This window comes from Anopheles marshallii, chromosome 2 (assembly GCF_943734725.1).
Source record: "Anopheles marshallii chromosome 2, idAnoMarsDA_429_01, whole genome shotgun sequence".
Taxonomy (NCBI): domain Eukaryota; kingdom Metazoa; phylum Arthropoda; class Insecta; order Diptera; family Culicidae; genus Anopheles; species Anopheles marshallii.
Window position 1 is genome coordinate 47,309,458 of NC_071326.1, and position 14,971 is coordinate 47,324,428.

General features: G+C 48.9%; 4 protein-coding genes across 4 annotated transcripts; 2 read left to right on the plus strand and 2 right to left on the minus strand.

Moving 5' to 3' along the window:
* Positions 1-652: 652 nt before the first annotated feature.
* Positions 653-1,353, minus strand: LOC128708572 (PBAN-type neuropeptides). Its single transcript, XM_053803550.1, has 3 exons — positions 1,270-1,353; positions 906-1,200; positions 653-834 (listed from the first exon to the last, which is right to left on the minus strand). Exons 1-3 carry the CDS (start codon positions 1,351-1,353, stop codon positions 653-655), a joined length of 561 nt encoding a protein of 186 aa, XP_053659525.1.
* A 1,737-nt stretch (positions 1,354-3,090) lies between these two features.
* On the plus strand, positions 3,091-10,335 carry LOC128708954 (intraflagellar transport protein 81 homolog). The gene is made up of 3 exons (XM_053803936.1): positions 3,091-3,446; positions 3,566-4,802; positions 9,901-10,335. Exons 1-3 carry the CDS (start codon positions 3,091-3,093, stop codon positions 10,333-10,335), a joined length of 2,028 nt encoding a protein of 675 aa, XP_053659911.1.
* Positions 10,336-10,588: 253 nt separating this feature from the next.
* Positions 10,589-12,097, minus strand: LOC128707960 (histidine--tRNA ligase, cytoplasmic-like). Its single transcript, XM_053802918.1, has one exon. The coding sequence runs from the start codon at positions 12,095-12,097 to the stop codon at positions 10,589-10,591; it is 1,509 nt and encodes a 502-aa protein (XP_053658893.1).
* A 729-nt stretch (positions 12,098-12,826) lies between these two features.
* Positions 12,827-14,971, plus strand: LOC128707478 (protein asunder). Its single transcript, XM_053802431.1, has one exon. It carries the CDS (start codon positions 12,827-12,829, stop codon positions 14,969-14,971), a length of 2,145 nt encoding a protein of 714 aa, XP_053658406.1.

Below are 14,971 nucleotides of genomic sequence, written 5' to 3' on the forward strand. Positions count from 1 at the left end.
TGGTGATTTTTGCGGATTCATCCAGAAGACGATCGTTGGCAAACGTAGTATGGTTCCCGCTCGGTACGGGCGTTCGTTTCGAACGCGGAAGTTCACCAGGTTCGGCTTTAGAACAATTAAAGGTGTTTTAGTATGTTTTGGGGTCTGGCGAATACACGATTTAATTTCGTGCCAAACAACCCAAAGCCCAATCGTGTTTGACAGGATGGACTAGCAGTTTAGTGCATCAATCGTGTAATGGTTTCGCCCGTTGATTGAATAATGGTGCATAATTTATCAATTTGTTCCCTATTGGCGGGATAGACGAATCTGTATGCTAAATTGTAATTAACCCAATGACATGTATGTTTGTAACGCGATCTTAATTTTTCGTTTTTACGGCAGGAAGTCTGTCGAAGAAGCTGACATTCAACGTGGTGGTGGCTGATGGTTGAAGTTGGAGATTCAAAATACTTTATTACAATACAGCGTGCATTTACAATTCGTTTGAGAGTTTCATGTTGGCATGCTTTCGGGCATCGTACCAACGGTGGAGTTTATCGGATTCCAGCCAATTTTGTTCGTGTTCAATTAATACCGATAAACTCCACCGCGGGTTTAGACGCCCGTTGGGTACACGCCGTTAAAGAGTCACAGGGATTTCGGTAACGCTTCAGTACGCGAACTGGAATGGTAGCGGATATCCACCGTTGTACGCACGTCCTAGCCGTGGCGAGAAGGGTAGATTTCGTCCGAGCCGTGGTGCAAACGGTGGCCGTTGATGATTCTCACCGACCGAATCCCGCCGCCCAAGCCGCGGCGACGTCGTATGGTAAAATATTGGCTGTGGTTTTCCTACGGCGAGTAGAGATCATTTAGTTTCTGCGAGCAGTCTTCAATCGGCTCCCTCGGTTCGGAACACTTACGAGGTTTCGCTGTGAGTAATAGCACCATGTACGGTGCGCCCTGGACGAGTTCGGTAGCCAGCTTCTGTGGCGGTTCGCCCGCGTAACCGAGCGGTGCACTGTCGAACTCCTCCACCAGATCGTCGTGCAAATCCGTTGCAATGGTACGCTTACCGAGCCGCGGTCCGAACCACATGGCGGCAGCCCTTTTGTTCAGCCCTTCGGCACTATCCTCCCGTCGAAGGGTGTCCGGATCTGACGCACCACCCTCTGCCGTTTCATGCCCCGATGTTCGCAGATCGGCAAACTTTTGATCCTGAAAAATATTCCACAACTTGCGGTCAGCTTCACGGTCACAATGTTTGGTTGGGGTGAAAACAATTACATTCGAATCCATTTCTACACTCAGTGCACTTTTGATAGCCAAATAGAGGCAGATGAGATTGAAAAAAAAGGAAAACCTAAACATGGTTATTATGTTGGCGCTGGCTTGGCTTGCGTATTGAGAACTGTTCACTCTGCTGTCGGTAGTTGGCAACTGTTCCGTTCGCTGGCAGGACGATTCTTTCTTATATACTTTGGTCAAATAACGCTACGCTAGTGGTATCGATTTTGCTCCCCTGATCCTGATGCTGCGGAGATGAATGAATCCGATCGACGCTGTGTAGGTGGAAAGCTAAATCCATCCACCAGGAAAATAGTGGGTTGAACGAAAAGTAGTGAGGTTTTAAAAAATTAAATAATTTAAAACACTTTTGCTTGTTTGGCTGTGTTTCCAACACCTTTTTTTTTATTTGCATTCCCTAAGCAATTTATTCATACAAGCGATAAAATGTGTTTGCTGTAGCGCACAACATATGTCATTGAGGTGGAAACTGTATCACACTGTAAATGGCCTATTAATGTGTTTCATTCTAGTAATAATTAGCAATTCCAGAACAATTCTGTGCACGCCCGTGTACCGCAACTAACCAACCGTGCTACGGTTCGGTATTTATTAATTGAAAATCCATCGCCCCTGAACTGTTCGTATCATGCATGGTCGCACTTCTTACGCAGGGTATTACGCGTTCTCGGGCGAGTGTCTTTTGCACCCAGGCCCGTCTGAGTGACCGGTGTGACGAGCATTAATATTAATTTAACGGCAGAGATCAGTCGGCCGTCGGTGGGACCTTTTTTTTTATTTATTCAGTTTCCCTGCATGGTGCATTTTCCCTTCTGTTTGGACCATTTGTCGCAAGCAGTGGGGAGGGATTCAAAATAAAAGGATTACAAAGTCTCGACCGTTGGAGTTGGTAGTTGGAGCACACGGTATGCAAATTTAGCGCCCGACATGTAAGCGATCCTCACCGCGGGGTGCCGACACTGCCGAAGGATTGTGCCGTGAAAAGGTGTACGACGTCACCACGTGTCGCTGTGTCAAGGATGCAAATTCCTAGAAAATTTAATTCGCAGTTTGTCAATAACATAGCTACAACGTTTGGGAAAGATTTTGTTGATAGACGATGTGTATTTAATGTACTTGTTTTAGCAGTGTAAATTCAAACTGAAGCTGGTATGTATATTTACTATTTCATATGTTTCATCTACTTTTACTAATGCAATGGAAGAACTTGTGCCATTAAAGGGATTGTCGGGGAATGTCGCATTGTTTTTGTTCAGTTTGTACCACACACAAATGAGGTTCTAAATGTGACAAAAAGAAGTGCCGAGTGCATAAAGGCTACCGATATAAAAACTGCTATTAACTACTGTTGGATGCATCGACCAAGGTAGCTTGCTTGCTCCTTGGGAGGAAGTCATTTAGCGCAGCTCGACGAACGATCGAATGTTTCATCCATTGCTCCATCTGTTTTGCTGTGTTCAATTTCCGCTTTTTTGCTGCATTGCAAAACGCTTCGTTCGCTGCGGATTCGCCCCTACAGTCACGTGGCGAATGGGGTTTGTCTCGACGAAACAAATCATCGATCGCAGCGCGCGATGGCCGTTGGTGTGGCGTTTTTGTTGTGTCAGTCGATGAATGACAACGCACGGCTCCGTTGCCATGGGAACGCGACCGGGAATAAACAAACATCACACACAGCAAATCCACTCACCAACCACCATTGCGCTGTGGTACCGCGGTCGTGGTAGTCGTTTTCGCCACCTTTTCGGTAGTGCGTTTTGGTGATAATTCCCACGCATAATACGCGCGTTAAACGTGGTCATGACGGAAGGTTTAAAGTTAATTGTCATCGAGCTGAACAAGCTGCTCGAGACGGATTACAATCTGATAACGTTCGACTCGCTGTCGCCGGAATCGTTGCTGCAGCTGTTGACGGATGTGTTTCACGCGTTCGGTGCCATCGACCGGTTGGACGTGCGGGAGAACGATCCGGAGGACACGAATGCGCACGTGATGGAGGCATTGCGGAAGGTACAGTACCGCCCGGCGGAGGACATCGACGATCCGGGCGCGTTCCGGCGTGGAATGGTACGGGGCGAGAAGAAGCTCATCCATCCGATCCTTCGCTGGATGTTTGAGAACCGCGAGAGGGTTAAGAAGGCCGCATATTTGGCCAAGTAAGTAGCGGGTATCCCGTTTGTTATTTCGGTTCTGTGCTGGTGTGTTCAAGTGGCATGCCGATTTGTCTGATGCCTGTTTCATCAACTTTTTTTTTGCCGTTGTTGCTCTGTTTAAGATTTTTGATTCCGCTGGACCTGCCGCCCGAGGCGATGTCGATGCCGGAACTGGGCAGCCTTTGGGCGCAATATCTGGAGACGATGAACGACTTCAAGGATGCCCACCGGGCGTACGAGCAATCGGTGCACGAGGGCACGCAGACACGCGAGCTTCGCAACGACATTAGCGCGATCGAGACCGAGATCGAAAATGTGAAGAAGCGTATCGAGCGTACGCAGGCCCGGCTGGATAAGGTGCCGCAGCAGGAGCTGCTGCTGGAGGCGGCCAACAGCTTGCGCATCGAGAAGGAGCGCCAGAAGGAGCTGCTGCAGCAGATCGACGAGCAAAAGCAGGGCCTAAACCGTGCGACCATGGTGCATGAACGGCTGCAGAAAGATCTACACAATGCGAAGATGTCCGTGCAGGGCGCGACACCACAGAATCTGATGGAGAGCATCATCGAGGAAACGCAGGTGCTGGAGTTTATGGTGCAGCAAAAGCTGCCCCAGGAGTTGCACCAGCGCCGGTCCGAGGTGCAAACGCTGCAGGAGGTGATCGACGAGCCGAACATAACCCGGGGCGATCTGCAGGAGCTGCAGCAACGCGTGGACGAGATGGGCCGAGAAATTCAGCGGCTGGTTGAGGTGCGTCTCGCTGAGTACAGCACCCAGAATGACACGCTTGGTCCGTTCCGGCAGCAGGCAGCAATGGTGGCCCGGAACAAGGAAGCCGCCGCGGAACAGCTCGATCAGATGACGAAGGAGCTGCGCGAGGTGGAGCGGCAGCTGCAGGACAGGCAACGTCAGCTGCAGGAAACGGTCGGCGAAGTGATACTGCGCGGCGAAGATTTGAAACAGTTCGTCAGTACGCTGCGCGCCAAAAGCAACGTGTACAAGCAGCAGCGCGCGGAACTGGCCGCGGTCAAGGCGGAAGTGCACGATTTAACGCAAACGCTCGAGAACTTAAAATCCCAGGATCCGTCCCTATCGACGACACTGTCCCAGATGACGGACGATGATGTGGCCTCGCTTGGGCCGAACGCGCCGTTGGACGGTGGCGATGATGGGGACGTTGGGGGCCGTCGCACGGAATCGCCCATTACCGGTCGAGGCATGACGGAGCTGGCGCGCCTCGTCGATGGCCTTCAAAGGGCAGTCGGGGCCGCCCGTGAACGCGTCACGCCACTTTCGCAGCAGCTACGGCCACTGCGGGAACGTGTCATCGAGCTGAAAGACGAAATGGACTCCAAAAAGCAGGTAGGTGGAGCCGCTCGGTTTGTTGACTGCACCCGAATGCGGTTGTCGTTCGGCAATGGTTCAATGTTTAGGTTCCCCCCCCCACCCGTGGCGTGCCGGTCGCACACCTCACGGGTGCCCCGGTGCAAATGGAGAAATTTATGGATCCGTGACAAATGGTTAAATTTTATGGCTTCAACACCTGTCCAAGGTCGAACGAAATCATGTGCAGCAAATGTTTCAGCTGAATGCCCGTAATGCAAATGATAATTAGAGTGAGTTAGGGTTTGTTGCTATTTCAGCGTTGTATTACGAGAAATGTTTGTACATTGTCATTACGAATACCTGCTGAATATCATTTCTACCGGCTGTGCTGCAGGACGTCCATTGACACCTTGGGCTTCGTAGCATAGCAAACGGTAATAGAAGGAAAAAAAAAGATTGTTTATTCGCAACATGCTATACCTGGACCGAGAGTTGCTCTCAAACAACACGAAATCAACTCGGAATTCCACACAGTACAGGTAGTTCTTGAGATACGCAGATTCGGACATAGTTAATCAATTTATATTAATTACATAGCTGAGTTAATTTATAGCACAAAATCTAAGCAAAAAGCGAAAAATTGGTCGAAAATACCTTCCTTTGTCATTTAAAACATGTTTTAATTTATTTTACTGTTTTCTTCCAAAAAGCCGCTTGATTGGTTGAATAAATTAAGTGCACAGAAGGAAGCGAACTATGCAACGTTGAAGTATAAACGATTTTGCTCCCGGATTCGACTTACGCGGAAACTCGAGACAAGCGATTTTTTCCCGAGTAACAGCGGTCCGCTATATAGGCGTATCTCGGGGACTGTCTGTATTTGGTTCTTGTGCACGATGCACACTCCATGTAGGATGACTTCCTGTGTAGGATTGTTTCCCAGATCAATCGTTCCAGTGCGGTTCCACGCAACTGTACATTTGTCGTTTGCTATCCTATTTCTTCGAATGCATTCGGAGCGATCCGGATTTTTTCTTTATGCTTGCCATTTCATTTGCCTCGAGCATCTTTCCGCGCAAAGTGGGAGACACTTTGCTAGGGGTTGGAAACAAAAAAGAGGCTGGATGCACCAGATGTGTCCGTGCGTGGTGGTGTAAGTGTGGTGCACTGCACGCATCGAAGAACACCCGATCAGTTGTCGAAATCTCTATTCGGGTGTCCTTTTTAGAGCTGCTTACTAGATGGGTAGAGAAATAGAAAAAATAGACGCCCGGTGAGAAGGGCGAACGGAGGTACAAAAAAAAGATGCGAAATAGGCAGGTCCTTTTCGGCGAGATGCTGGAACGGTTGCGGTGCTGTGGTAACTTCGGCGCTTAGTCAATGTTTTGCAGCTCCAGAGTGAAGTGTTCCTGTCGACCAAACCAGCGCACAGTGGCAGCAGCAGCGTGCAGTGCGGTAGTGAAATACCCCGTAGCAACAGGATCGTACTGATTAGTCCGCGGAAAATGAAGCGTGGTGAGCTACCGCGAAGGATCAACCGATCGTTGAAGAAGATGGCGAAACTGAACCTGCTAACCGTGCTGAACGAGAACGTTACCAAACCGATCACGCGCTTCTTTCGCAACGACATCGTAGAGCTGCAGCGGAACAAAACCAAAGCCGAGTATCACTACTGCTCGAACTACCGAGTAGCGCGCGATGCCGGACGGTGCAAAAAAGCGGCCAAGCACACGGTGAAGTGTATTGAGTTTTCCTGTCGCGAGTACAGCCCGAACAAACCGACGTTGCGCGATCAGCTGAAGGAGTTCACCATGAAGCACAACCCGTCGGAGGACATGGTGAAGGATCTGCTATCGATCATGAAGGATAACGGGCTGGAACTGTCGAGCAGTAGCGGTAACAGCAACGACAGCTCTGCCTCGAACATTTCGCTGTCGTCCCAGTCGGAACAGGGCAGCTTTTGTGCGCCACCGTCGTACCACCACTTCGAGGTGATTCCGATGTCCGTTGGGCGGTATCTGTGTTTCGGCATCAAACGCTCCGTCACGAACTACCTGCAGCGATTCGTGGACGACAGCAACCACTGGTACATGAAGACACTGTTCATGGATGTGGCATTTTACGTGGTCAAGTCGGAGAAGGCAAAGGACGGCACCGGCCAGCTGCCACACTATCTGATCATCCTCGGCAAGCTGTCCATACAGCTCGACGAACCGTTCGTGATCGGCGTGTATCAGGGTGCGTTTCCTACGCCCACCATCGCGAACGAGATCCTGCGCCCGTTGGTGGACGAGATGAAGGAGCTGGAGAACCGCAAGTTCGAAATCGAATCACGCCCGTACCTGCTCTCGATACGTGCCGTGTTGTGCGACCCGATTGCGAACAGTCTGATCACATGCACGGCCCTGCCCAACTCCCAGTACGGCTGTAGCAAGTGCAACCAGAAGGGCCAGCTGCAGTTCAGCGAGGGTATTACGAGCTTTCCACCCACGGCGAATTTGGCCACGCTGCGCACGGACGATGATTTTGTGTACGGGTTGATCAATGGACATCACGTCGGAGTGCCGGTGCTGGGCGAGCTGAATCTCGACCTGAAGTCGCAGTTCATGATCGACTACAAGTATGTGGTGTGCGAGGGCGTCATGAAGCGGCTGATGAGCCTGTGGATGACGGGGAAGCTGGACTACCGGTTGAACAAACAGTCGCTCCAGCGGATATCGGGCAAGATGGTGGCGATGGCAAAGTACTGTCCGCGCGAGTTCCGCCAGAAGCCGAAACCGCTGGAAGAGCTGGACCGGTGGGATGCGTACGACTGGCGGCAGTTTCTGCTGTACTACTCACCGATCGTGCTGAAGAAGCACATGTCGCACAAATATTACGTACACTTCCTGTACCTGCACCTGGCCATGCGTATTCTGATCAGCGGGGAAATCTTCGTCGAGTGTAACACGTTCGTGGCGGGCCAGCTGCTGAACACGTTCGTGGCGGACTTCTCCAATCTGTACGGTTCGCAGCTAATCGATTACAACGTGCACAATCTGCTGCACTTTGAGGAGGTTAACATGAAGGCCGGTCCGATGTGTCGCATGAATGGGTTTCACTTCGACCGCCAGATGGACACAATCCTGCGGGGCATCAGCACCAACTCGTCGATCACGCTGGAGGAGCTGGGAGCGCAGATCGAAGACACCACCAGTGCCATCGTGGAGAATCAGCTGAACGAGTACAAGCAACCGTTCCCGCGGCTTGAAGCGACCCCATTCGGTACGGAGCTGCTGATCAATCAGCACGTTACACTCTCCACTCGAGAGCCGGACAACTGTGCGATCACGAAGAATGGTGTGATGCTTGTCGAGGCCTTCGGTGTGCAGGAGGGCGAGATCATCATTACGGGGCGGCGATTTGTTGAGCAGGCGGTACTATATCAGGCACCCGTCACCACGCAGAAGCTGCTGCTAGTATCCGGACTGTCCGACGTCTGTGTGATCAACGCGGGCGATATTCTTTCGAAGGGCGTCAAGATCGATACGTTCCGGGGGATTGTAGTGCTGCCGCTGCTCTACCACTGAGCAGTCACCGGTGTCCTGGCAGGGCAATGCACACAGATTGTGATATTTATTGCGGGATCAGGCTGAAGATGACACCGCACGCAAACGCTCATCGCTCGTACTGCGAGCGCTACACACTTCAGAGGATATATTGGGTAAGATTGACAAACTGCGATCGAAGTACCCACGCATATATCGCAGGTGAAGTTCCCAATAAACTACGTACGCTTGGACATTGAAGTGCGTGAAAAGCCCAAAGATATGGGTTGGTTTTACTTGAATTTGTCTGTTCTCGTCTTTTATTTCTCAGGGTTTCGTAACTATCGGGTAGGTAAGGTATATGAAACCAATTAACACACGCTCTTTTTTGCCATTGCTTTGGCATTCATCTTCAAGTTTGCTTCGATACGGAAAAAAATGGCCAGGTACTAGACTTGTTTTCTTGAGCTCTGGCACAGATGGGGTGGGTTAAATTTTTACTTTTTGGGGTAGAAATAAATGTGCAGGAAACGAAAAAAAACCCTGCATTATCTGATACGTTATCCATTTTGCAACGAAACAACAAGCAATTGAACTTTTTCTTTATCTGCGCAACAACCTCAAGAGGTCTGGCTTACTAGTTTAAATTCGAGCGCGTAGCCGAATAGTCAGTTGAATTGGTTGAATTGCAATTGAACAGGTTATGTAATTTATGGAATATATGATATGATTTAGTTGTATCAATGTACAACAAAATTCTAAACACATGGTCTCTGTCGCGTAGTTCGAGTTTTCTTCGTATCAGTTGTGCCTGGGATAAAATTTTTAGGGAACCTTCCGTACCTTTGCTTAGGAAAAGTATCAAAGTTCTTTTACCGCCGTAGGATAGACATGAAAAAATGAAATAAAACATAACGACCCGGTGCGGGGTGTATGCTACCTGGAATTGGGATCACCAAGTTTTATGCGCTCTTGTCTTTGGGCAGTCACTGGATTTGTGTCCCTTTTTTTTCTCAAACAACTGTAGGAAACGTTCGGAATTGATTTCTTGCAGTTTTCTCCATCTTTCTTCGATCGCTTTTTAGACTTTTTGTTTTGCCAAAGATCTTACTGGTTTGAAAACGGGGATTTTTGGTTTGAATGGACATACTGAACAAAAGGAAAAGCTGCTGTGAAGATTGATAGGTTTGTAGGACGATACGCTGCATAGAAGCCCTGAACAAATAAATAAGAAAGAACGGATGAAATTGGACATTGCTGGGCCCGGTGCAGAAGTTTGTGCAAGTTGCAACAGTTTCCTTACACCTTGCCCCAACCGCTTCGCACAATGAGAGCTGTCCACCGTTCTGAATCCTGGTTAGGCATGGCAATGGACTCGTGGGTGTCTTTGTTGACCCAGAGGACTGTTGTAAGAGAAAAAAAAAAGATTAGGAGGTGAAATGGTACAGTTTCTTGGGTTTAAAATTAAAAGCAAAAAGAGGAATCGAAAATCCCTTTCAAGAGGATCAATGGACAGCAGAAAGCAGCACGCAGAAGGTGCCTTTGCAAATATAGTGTCAACGTGCTAAAAAAGGAAATAAAACAACGAACTTTTGTCTATTTTGCAGACTTACGATGCCCTGATCGCTACGCTGAATGCTGAATCAGCCACGATGCAGTCGAAGATCGCGGAAGCAGAGCGCGCCATACGCAAGCTCGAGCAGGAATGGCAAGAGCTTCAGATGGAGCACGAACGTTCTCAGCTGCTGCTGGAGAAAGCGAACGAGGAACTGGCCACCAACGGTAACGGGGAGCGAGTGTCACTAAAGGAAACACTGTCGCAACAGATCCTTGAGCAGGAAACAACGTTAAAACGGCTGACGGAGGAAAGGGTGTCCCTGCACGCCAGCAAGAATGATCGCGTACAGCAGTTGGAAATGTGGACCGATTTGAGAAAATTGTTCGAGGTGAAAATTCGTTGCCTGCACGAACGAAAGCAGCGCGGGCCGGGTGGAACACTTTCCGTCAGCCGTGGTGGAGCTGAAACGTTTACTCTGCAGTGAAAAATGGAGCCGGGTTTAACCGGATGCACGCAATAATTAACTAAAACAATATCACATCGCCAGTGGAACATACAATAGAAATTCAAACACATGCATACAATATAAGCCATTATGTGGGATGTTTTGAGGCGAGAATGCGTTAAAATTGTGCATCCATCTTTTTGACACATAATTTATTAGACACCTTCAGGAAGTTTTATGCGCTCTTTTGCGCGCCATCGTAAAAACAGGAAAATAACGCATATTAAACCATTCATGATGTACACAGCCGACGGCGTAGCTCCTCGATGAGCGTGTCCAGCGTTACTTCAAACTCCTGTCGGGAGGAAATTTCGCGGAGCTTCACGATACCGCGTGCCAGTTCGGCATCCCCCAGGATGATGACGTACGGGATCTGGAACTCCTCGCAGTGTTGCAGCTGGTCGAGCAACTTCGGATTCCGCTTGTACGAATGTTCCGCCTTGAATCCTGCCGACCACAGTTGATTTAGTAATTCCAGCCGCTTAAGATGGAGTCCCTTGTGTGCCGACACCACATACACTTCCGTTTCGTTGGTGCGCATTGTGCCCATCGAACGTGCCTCGATGATGGAAAGCAGACGTTCCACGCCGATAGACACGCCAACACAGGGGACCTGTTGCTTCCTCTTTGGATTAAGCATTCCCACCAAGTTGTCATACCGTCCACCACCAGCCACAGAACTGGCTGACAATTCCTTACCATCATTATGAAGCAGTACTGCCTCGTATATTACTCCCGTGTAGTAATCAAGTCCGCGGGCCAAACTAAGATCGAACGAGATGCTGTTTGTGACCTCAAAGATGTCGCAGTATTGGAATAACAATCGCAAATCCTCTAACGCCTCGCACGCGCTCGTAGATCGTACCAGCCGCTCGTCCTTCGATAGCTGGCTCACCAAATCCAAACCACCGCGCAGTGTTACGTACGATGCAATCCGATCGATCGCTTCCTCCTGGACACCCTTATGTTCGATCAGCTCGCGCCGCACCTCATCCCACGGTGTTTTGTCCAGCTTGTCGATGGAAGAGCACACATTCCGCAGCTTGTCCGTTGGTACTCCGCACACCTCGAATATCCCGTCCAATAGTTTCCGGTGGTTTATTTTGATCTTAAACTCTCCAACGCCGACAGCATGCAAGATTTCGCACACGACCTTAACACACTCCGCGTCCGGCAGCATCGGATCGTACGTACCGGCGATGTCAAAGTCACACTGGTAGAATTCCCTGTAGCGACCACGCATTATCTGCGGATTATCCCGCCGGTACACCTTCGCGATGTGGTAACGTTTGATGGTGGAAATGTTACTCATACTAACGTATCGCGCGAACGGGACGGTTAGATCGTATCGCAAGGCCAGTAGCTCACCGCCCTGATCTTTTAAATCGTAGATAAGCTTCGCATCCTCGCCGTACTTGCCCGTGAGCAACTCTTTCAACTCGAAGACGGGAGTGTCGATCGTTACGGCACCGTGCTGACGGAACACATGGATTGTCTGGTCCAGCAACCGTTGTCGTACAGCCATCGCTTTTGGACCGTAGTCTCGCGTACCCTTTGGTGTTTTCAATGTAAGGTTCAGGTTGCTGACACCAGTCGTGTCGATTTCCACGTCACGCTTCTCGCTAACTCCTTTTGTATAAATATTCTCCATGTTCACACTTTTCCGCAAAACAGTAACACTTGTTCGTCTACCAATGGACACACATCGAAGAATGATCTTTTGCAGAAAAAATTGCGTCATACACAACGACTGGTGCCAAACAGTCGTTTCGAAGTGCAGTTTTCTACAAATACAGGCAGTCCCCGAGTTACGCGACACTCGAGTTATGCGAATTCGGCATACTCGAATCCCAAAATTTTAATAAATCGTGTAATTTTGTGTGTGGAATTGAAGTTTGTATTTGTGAAGTTTCAAATTTTCACAAAATTACGTCCCTTTTAATATTTAAAACATTAATTTTTGTAAAAGTTTACCCAAATTGTTGAAATAAACTATAGACGATATTACAAAGGGCATCTGAGTTACGCGAAAATTCGAGTTACGTTACTGTCAGCCGTGTGGTATGCAACGCGCATGGCAACTGTTCGAGCAGTTTTGAAAATACCATTTTTGAGCAAAATGGAAAGCAGTGGAACAGTGGTCGTCAAGCGATCAAACTAATTCTCACAAAACATATGATTTGCAGGTATTGATTCGGGATTTCAATCACACGAAATTGCTTTCAATATTACAAGCTACAATGAGTTCTAAGCTACATTTTAAAATGGAAATGTTTTTAAAATATGTCCAAAATAATAGCATGTTTTCTTTGTTAACAATATTTTTTGCATCCCTACATTTTCCTGCATGTGGCCAAGGCTGTAGACGCACACACAAAATAAAAGTGACAGCTTGTTCGTAAACAAACCAAAATCACTCGTCTGCCGGTGGTTCAATTTCATTAGTTTCTTCTTAATCCATTTCGCAGCGATGAACGAAATCAATCACAAAACCGTGTTTGTGTTAGACCACACGCCTTACTTCGGCATATCATGCGAAAGTCCGATCGATTGCGATTTTATTAAAAGCAAAGTTCCGGTGCCACCGATCAGCAAGAGCCTGTGGACGTGTGCGGTGGAAGCTTCCGTAGAGTACTGCAGGATTGCGTACGATCTCTTTCCCGTGGGGAAATTGATACGTTTCGTAGTGAGTGATACGGCGGCACATATTGTGAACACATGGAACACGGGCACCCAAACCCTGACGCACATATTGAACGCGATGACGATGGTGGGTGTACCGCCACGGCAAACGCAAGCATCGGACTACTCGGTAATTCACGGTTTACGAGCTGCTATCGAAGCACTGGCGGAACCGACCGAATTCCAGAAGGAACAACTACTCGCCCATGCAAAGAGCGATAATGCTAAGCTGTTGAATCGGGGCCGCGTAATTTGCATTACGTCTGCTCGGGATGACGCTAGCATGAAGAGCTTGGAGGACATTTTCCGCACGGTCCTGGTACAGCAAAATACGTTAGCCGGCCACAAGGATTACATCAGCATTGACCAGTGTCATCTCGTAATCATCAATCTATATCCTGCCAATATGGAATCAATGGTTTCGAACCGTGCGCTGATCGATATATCGCCCATACTGATGTCGGAGATACACTCGAACAAGGCGAACAACATATCGAACAAGCTGACAAATCTCATTCTGCCACACTTCGATCTAGCAAGCACAACGGTTACCGGGATACCGATGAAGGAAGAGCAAAACGCCAGCTCCAGTGCTAACTACGATGTGGAAATATTTCACGGACGTACGGCTCACTCGGTGTTTCTCGGTACGGAGCTGGTGCTACCGCATAGCTTAAAGGATGGTTCGGACTATGAAACAGTCACGCTGAAATGGTGCACGCCGCGCAGCTGTGGTTCTTCGGAAATGCAACCCTGTCTGGCGCAGTGTCGTGTCACACCGGTCGATGTAACCTCCCGACCAAGCTCATGTTTAATCAACTTCTTGCTAAGTGGCCGGTCGGTGTTGCTGGAGATGCCGAAGAAATCGGGTGGCAAAATTACAAGCCATTTGCTGTCGGCTCACGGAGGAGAAATTTTTATTCACTCGCTCAACACCGCCCGAAGCTGTTTGGAAGATCCGCCCTCCATATCGGAAGGTGGTGGTGGCCGTGTAACGGACTATCGTATAAAAGATTTTGGTGTGCTAATGCAGCAACATCGCTTAGTTCCGCTGAAACCAATGCCCGAGCGACAATCGGACGAAAATTTGCAAAAGATGCGGACAAAGCTTTCGCGAAACTCACGCTACTGGCCACTAACGCTTGGTCGTACGGTGCTTTACAATGTACGGCACTTTATGGAACCTTTGCTATTACTCACGCAAAAACCGGAACTGACCGAGGACGAAAAAATGATGTGCCTGAAGTCGATTTACAATTTGTCACAGCTGGAAGAACGACAGGAATCACTTGTTCTACCCAACATGGGACATCGTTTGAAAGGAAACAAAAAAGAAGAGCAGTACAGACTGCTCTGGTCGGAACTGGAAACAATCGTCAACTTTAACGGGTCGTCGCCCAACCATAAGGCCATCGTAAGCTGCATTCGCGAATGTCGTCGCTTGTACCCGAATGCGGATGGTAGCGATCCGTATGACAAATCGCACGGTACAGATAGTAACGTGACGGATGCACACCGTGCCAGTGTAATTCGGGCGACAACCGATTCACCGATGTCTCCACCACATTCGATGAGTGGCAGCAGTAGTGGTACGACCGGTAGTGGTAGCAGTGGTGTTGCTGGAGCTGTAACAGGCGATTCTTCCTCTGGAACGGTCGCTATTGGTGCGAGTAATGCAAATGTTACCGGTGTAGTTAGTTTGCTCGGAGGAACAACACGGGGAGGAGTGGCGGGCAGTAAGAAAAGCTTCGGTTCCGGAGGACGCTCTTTGTTAGACGCGTTGGCTAGTACGGAACGAGCGATCAGCCAAAAACGTATCGATTTCAGTGGTCGCCTTTGTACGCCATCAGGACAGATCGCGAAACTGTATTCGCATCTAGGTTCGAAAGATGCAGAAGGTGCTCAAGGTACTAGACCGGCGGATGTAAAATAA

Coding starts and splice junctions, on each gene's coding strand:
- LOC128707478 (XM_053802431.1), top strand. CDS start 12,827: ATGAACGAAATCAATCACAAAACCGTGTTTGTGTTAGACCACACGCCT.
- LOC128708954 (XM_053803936.1), top strand. CDS start 3,091: ATGACGGAAGGTTTAAAGTTAATTGTCATCGAGCTGAACAAGCTGCTC. Junction 3,447..3,565: donor AAGGCCGCATATTTGGCCAA/GTAAGTAGCGGG, acceptor GCTCTGTTTAAG/ATTTTTGATTCCGCTGGACC. Junction 4,803..9,900: donor AAATGGACTCCAAAAAGCAG/GTAGGTGGAGCC, acceptor TCTATTTTGCAG/ACTTACGATGCCCTGATCGC.
- LOC128707960 (XM_053802918.1), bottom strand. CDS start 12,097: ATGACGCAATTTTTTCTGCAAAAGATCATTCTTCGATGTGTGTCCATT.
- LOC128708572 (XM_053803550.1), bottom strand. CDS start 1,353: ATGTTTAGGTTTTCCTTTTTTTTCAATCTCATCTGCCTCTATTTGGCT. Junction 1,201..1,269: donor GTGTAGAAATGGATTCGAAT/GTAATTGTTTTC, acceptor AATATTTTTCAG/GATCAAAAGTTTGCCGATCT. Junction 835..905: donor ATTACTCACAGCGAAACCTC/GTAAGTGTTCCG, acceptor TACTCGCCGTAG/GAAAACCACAGCCAATATTT.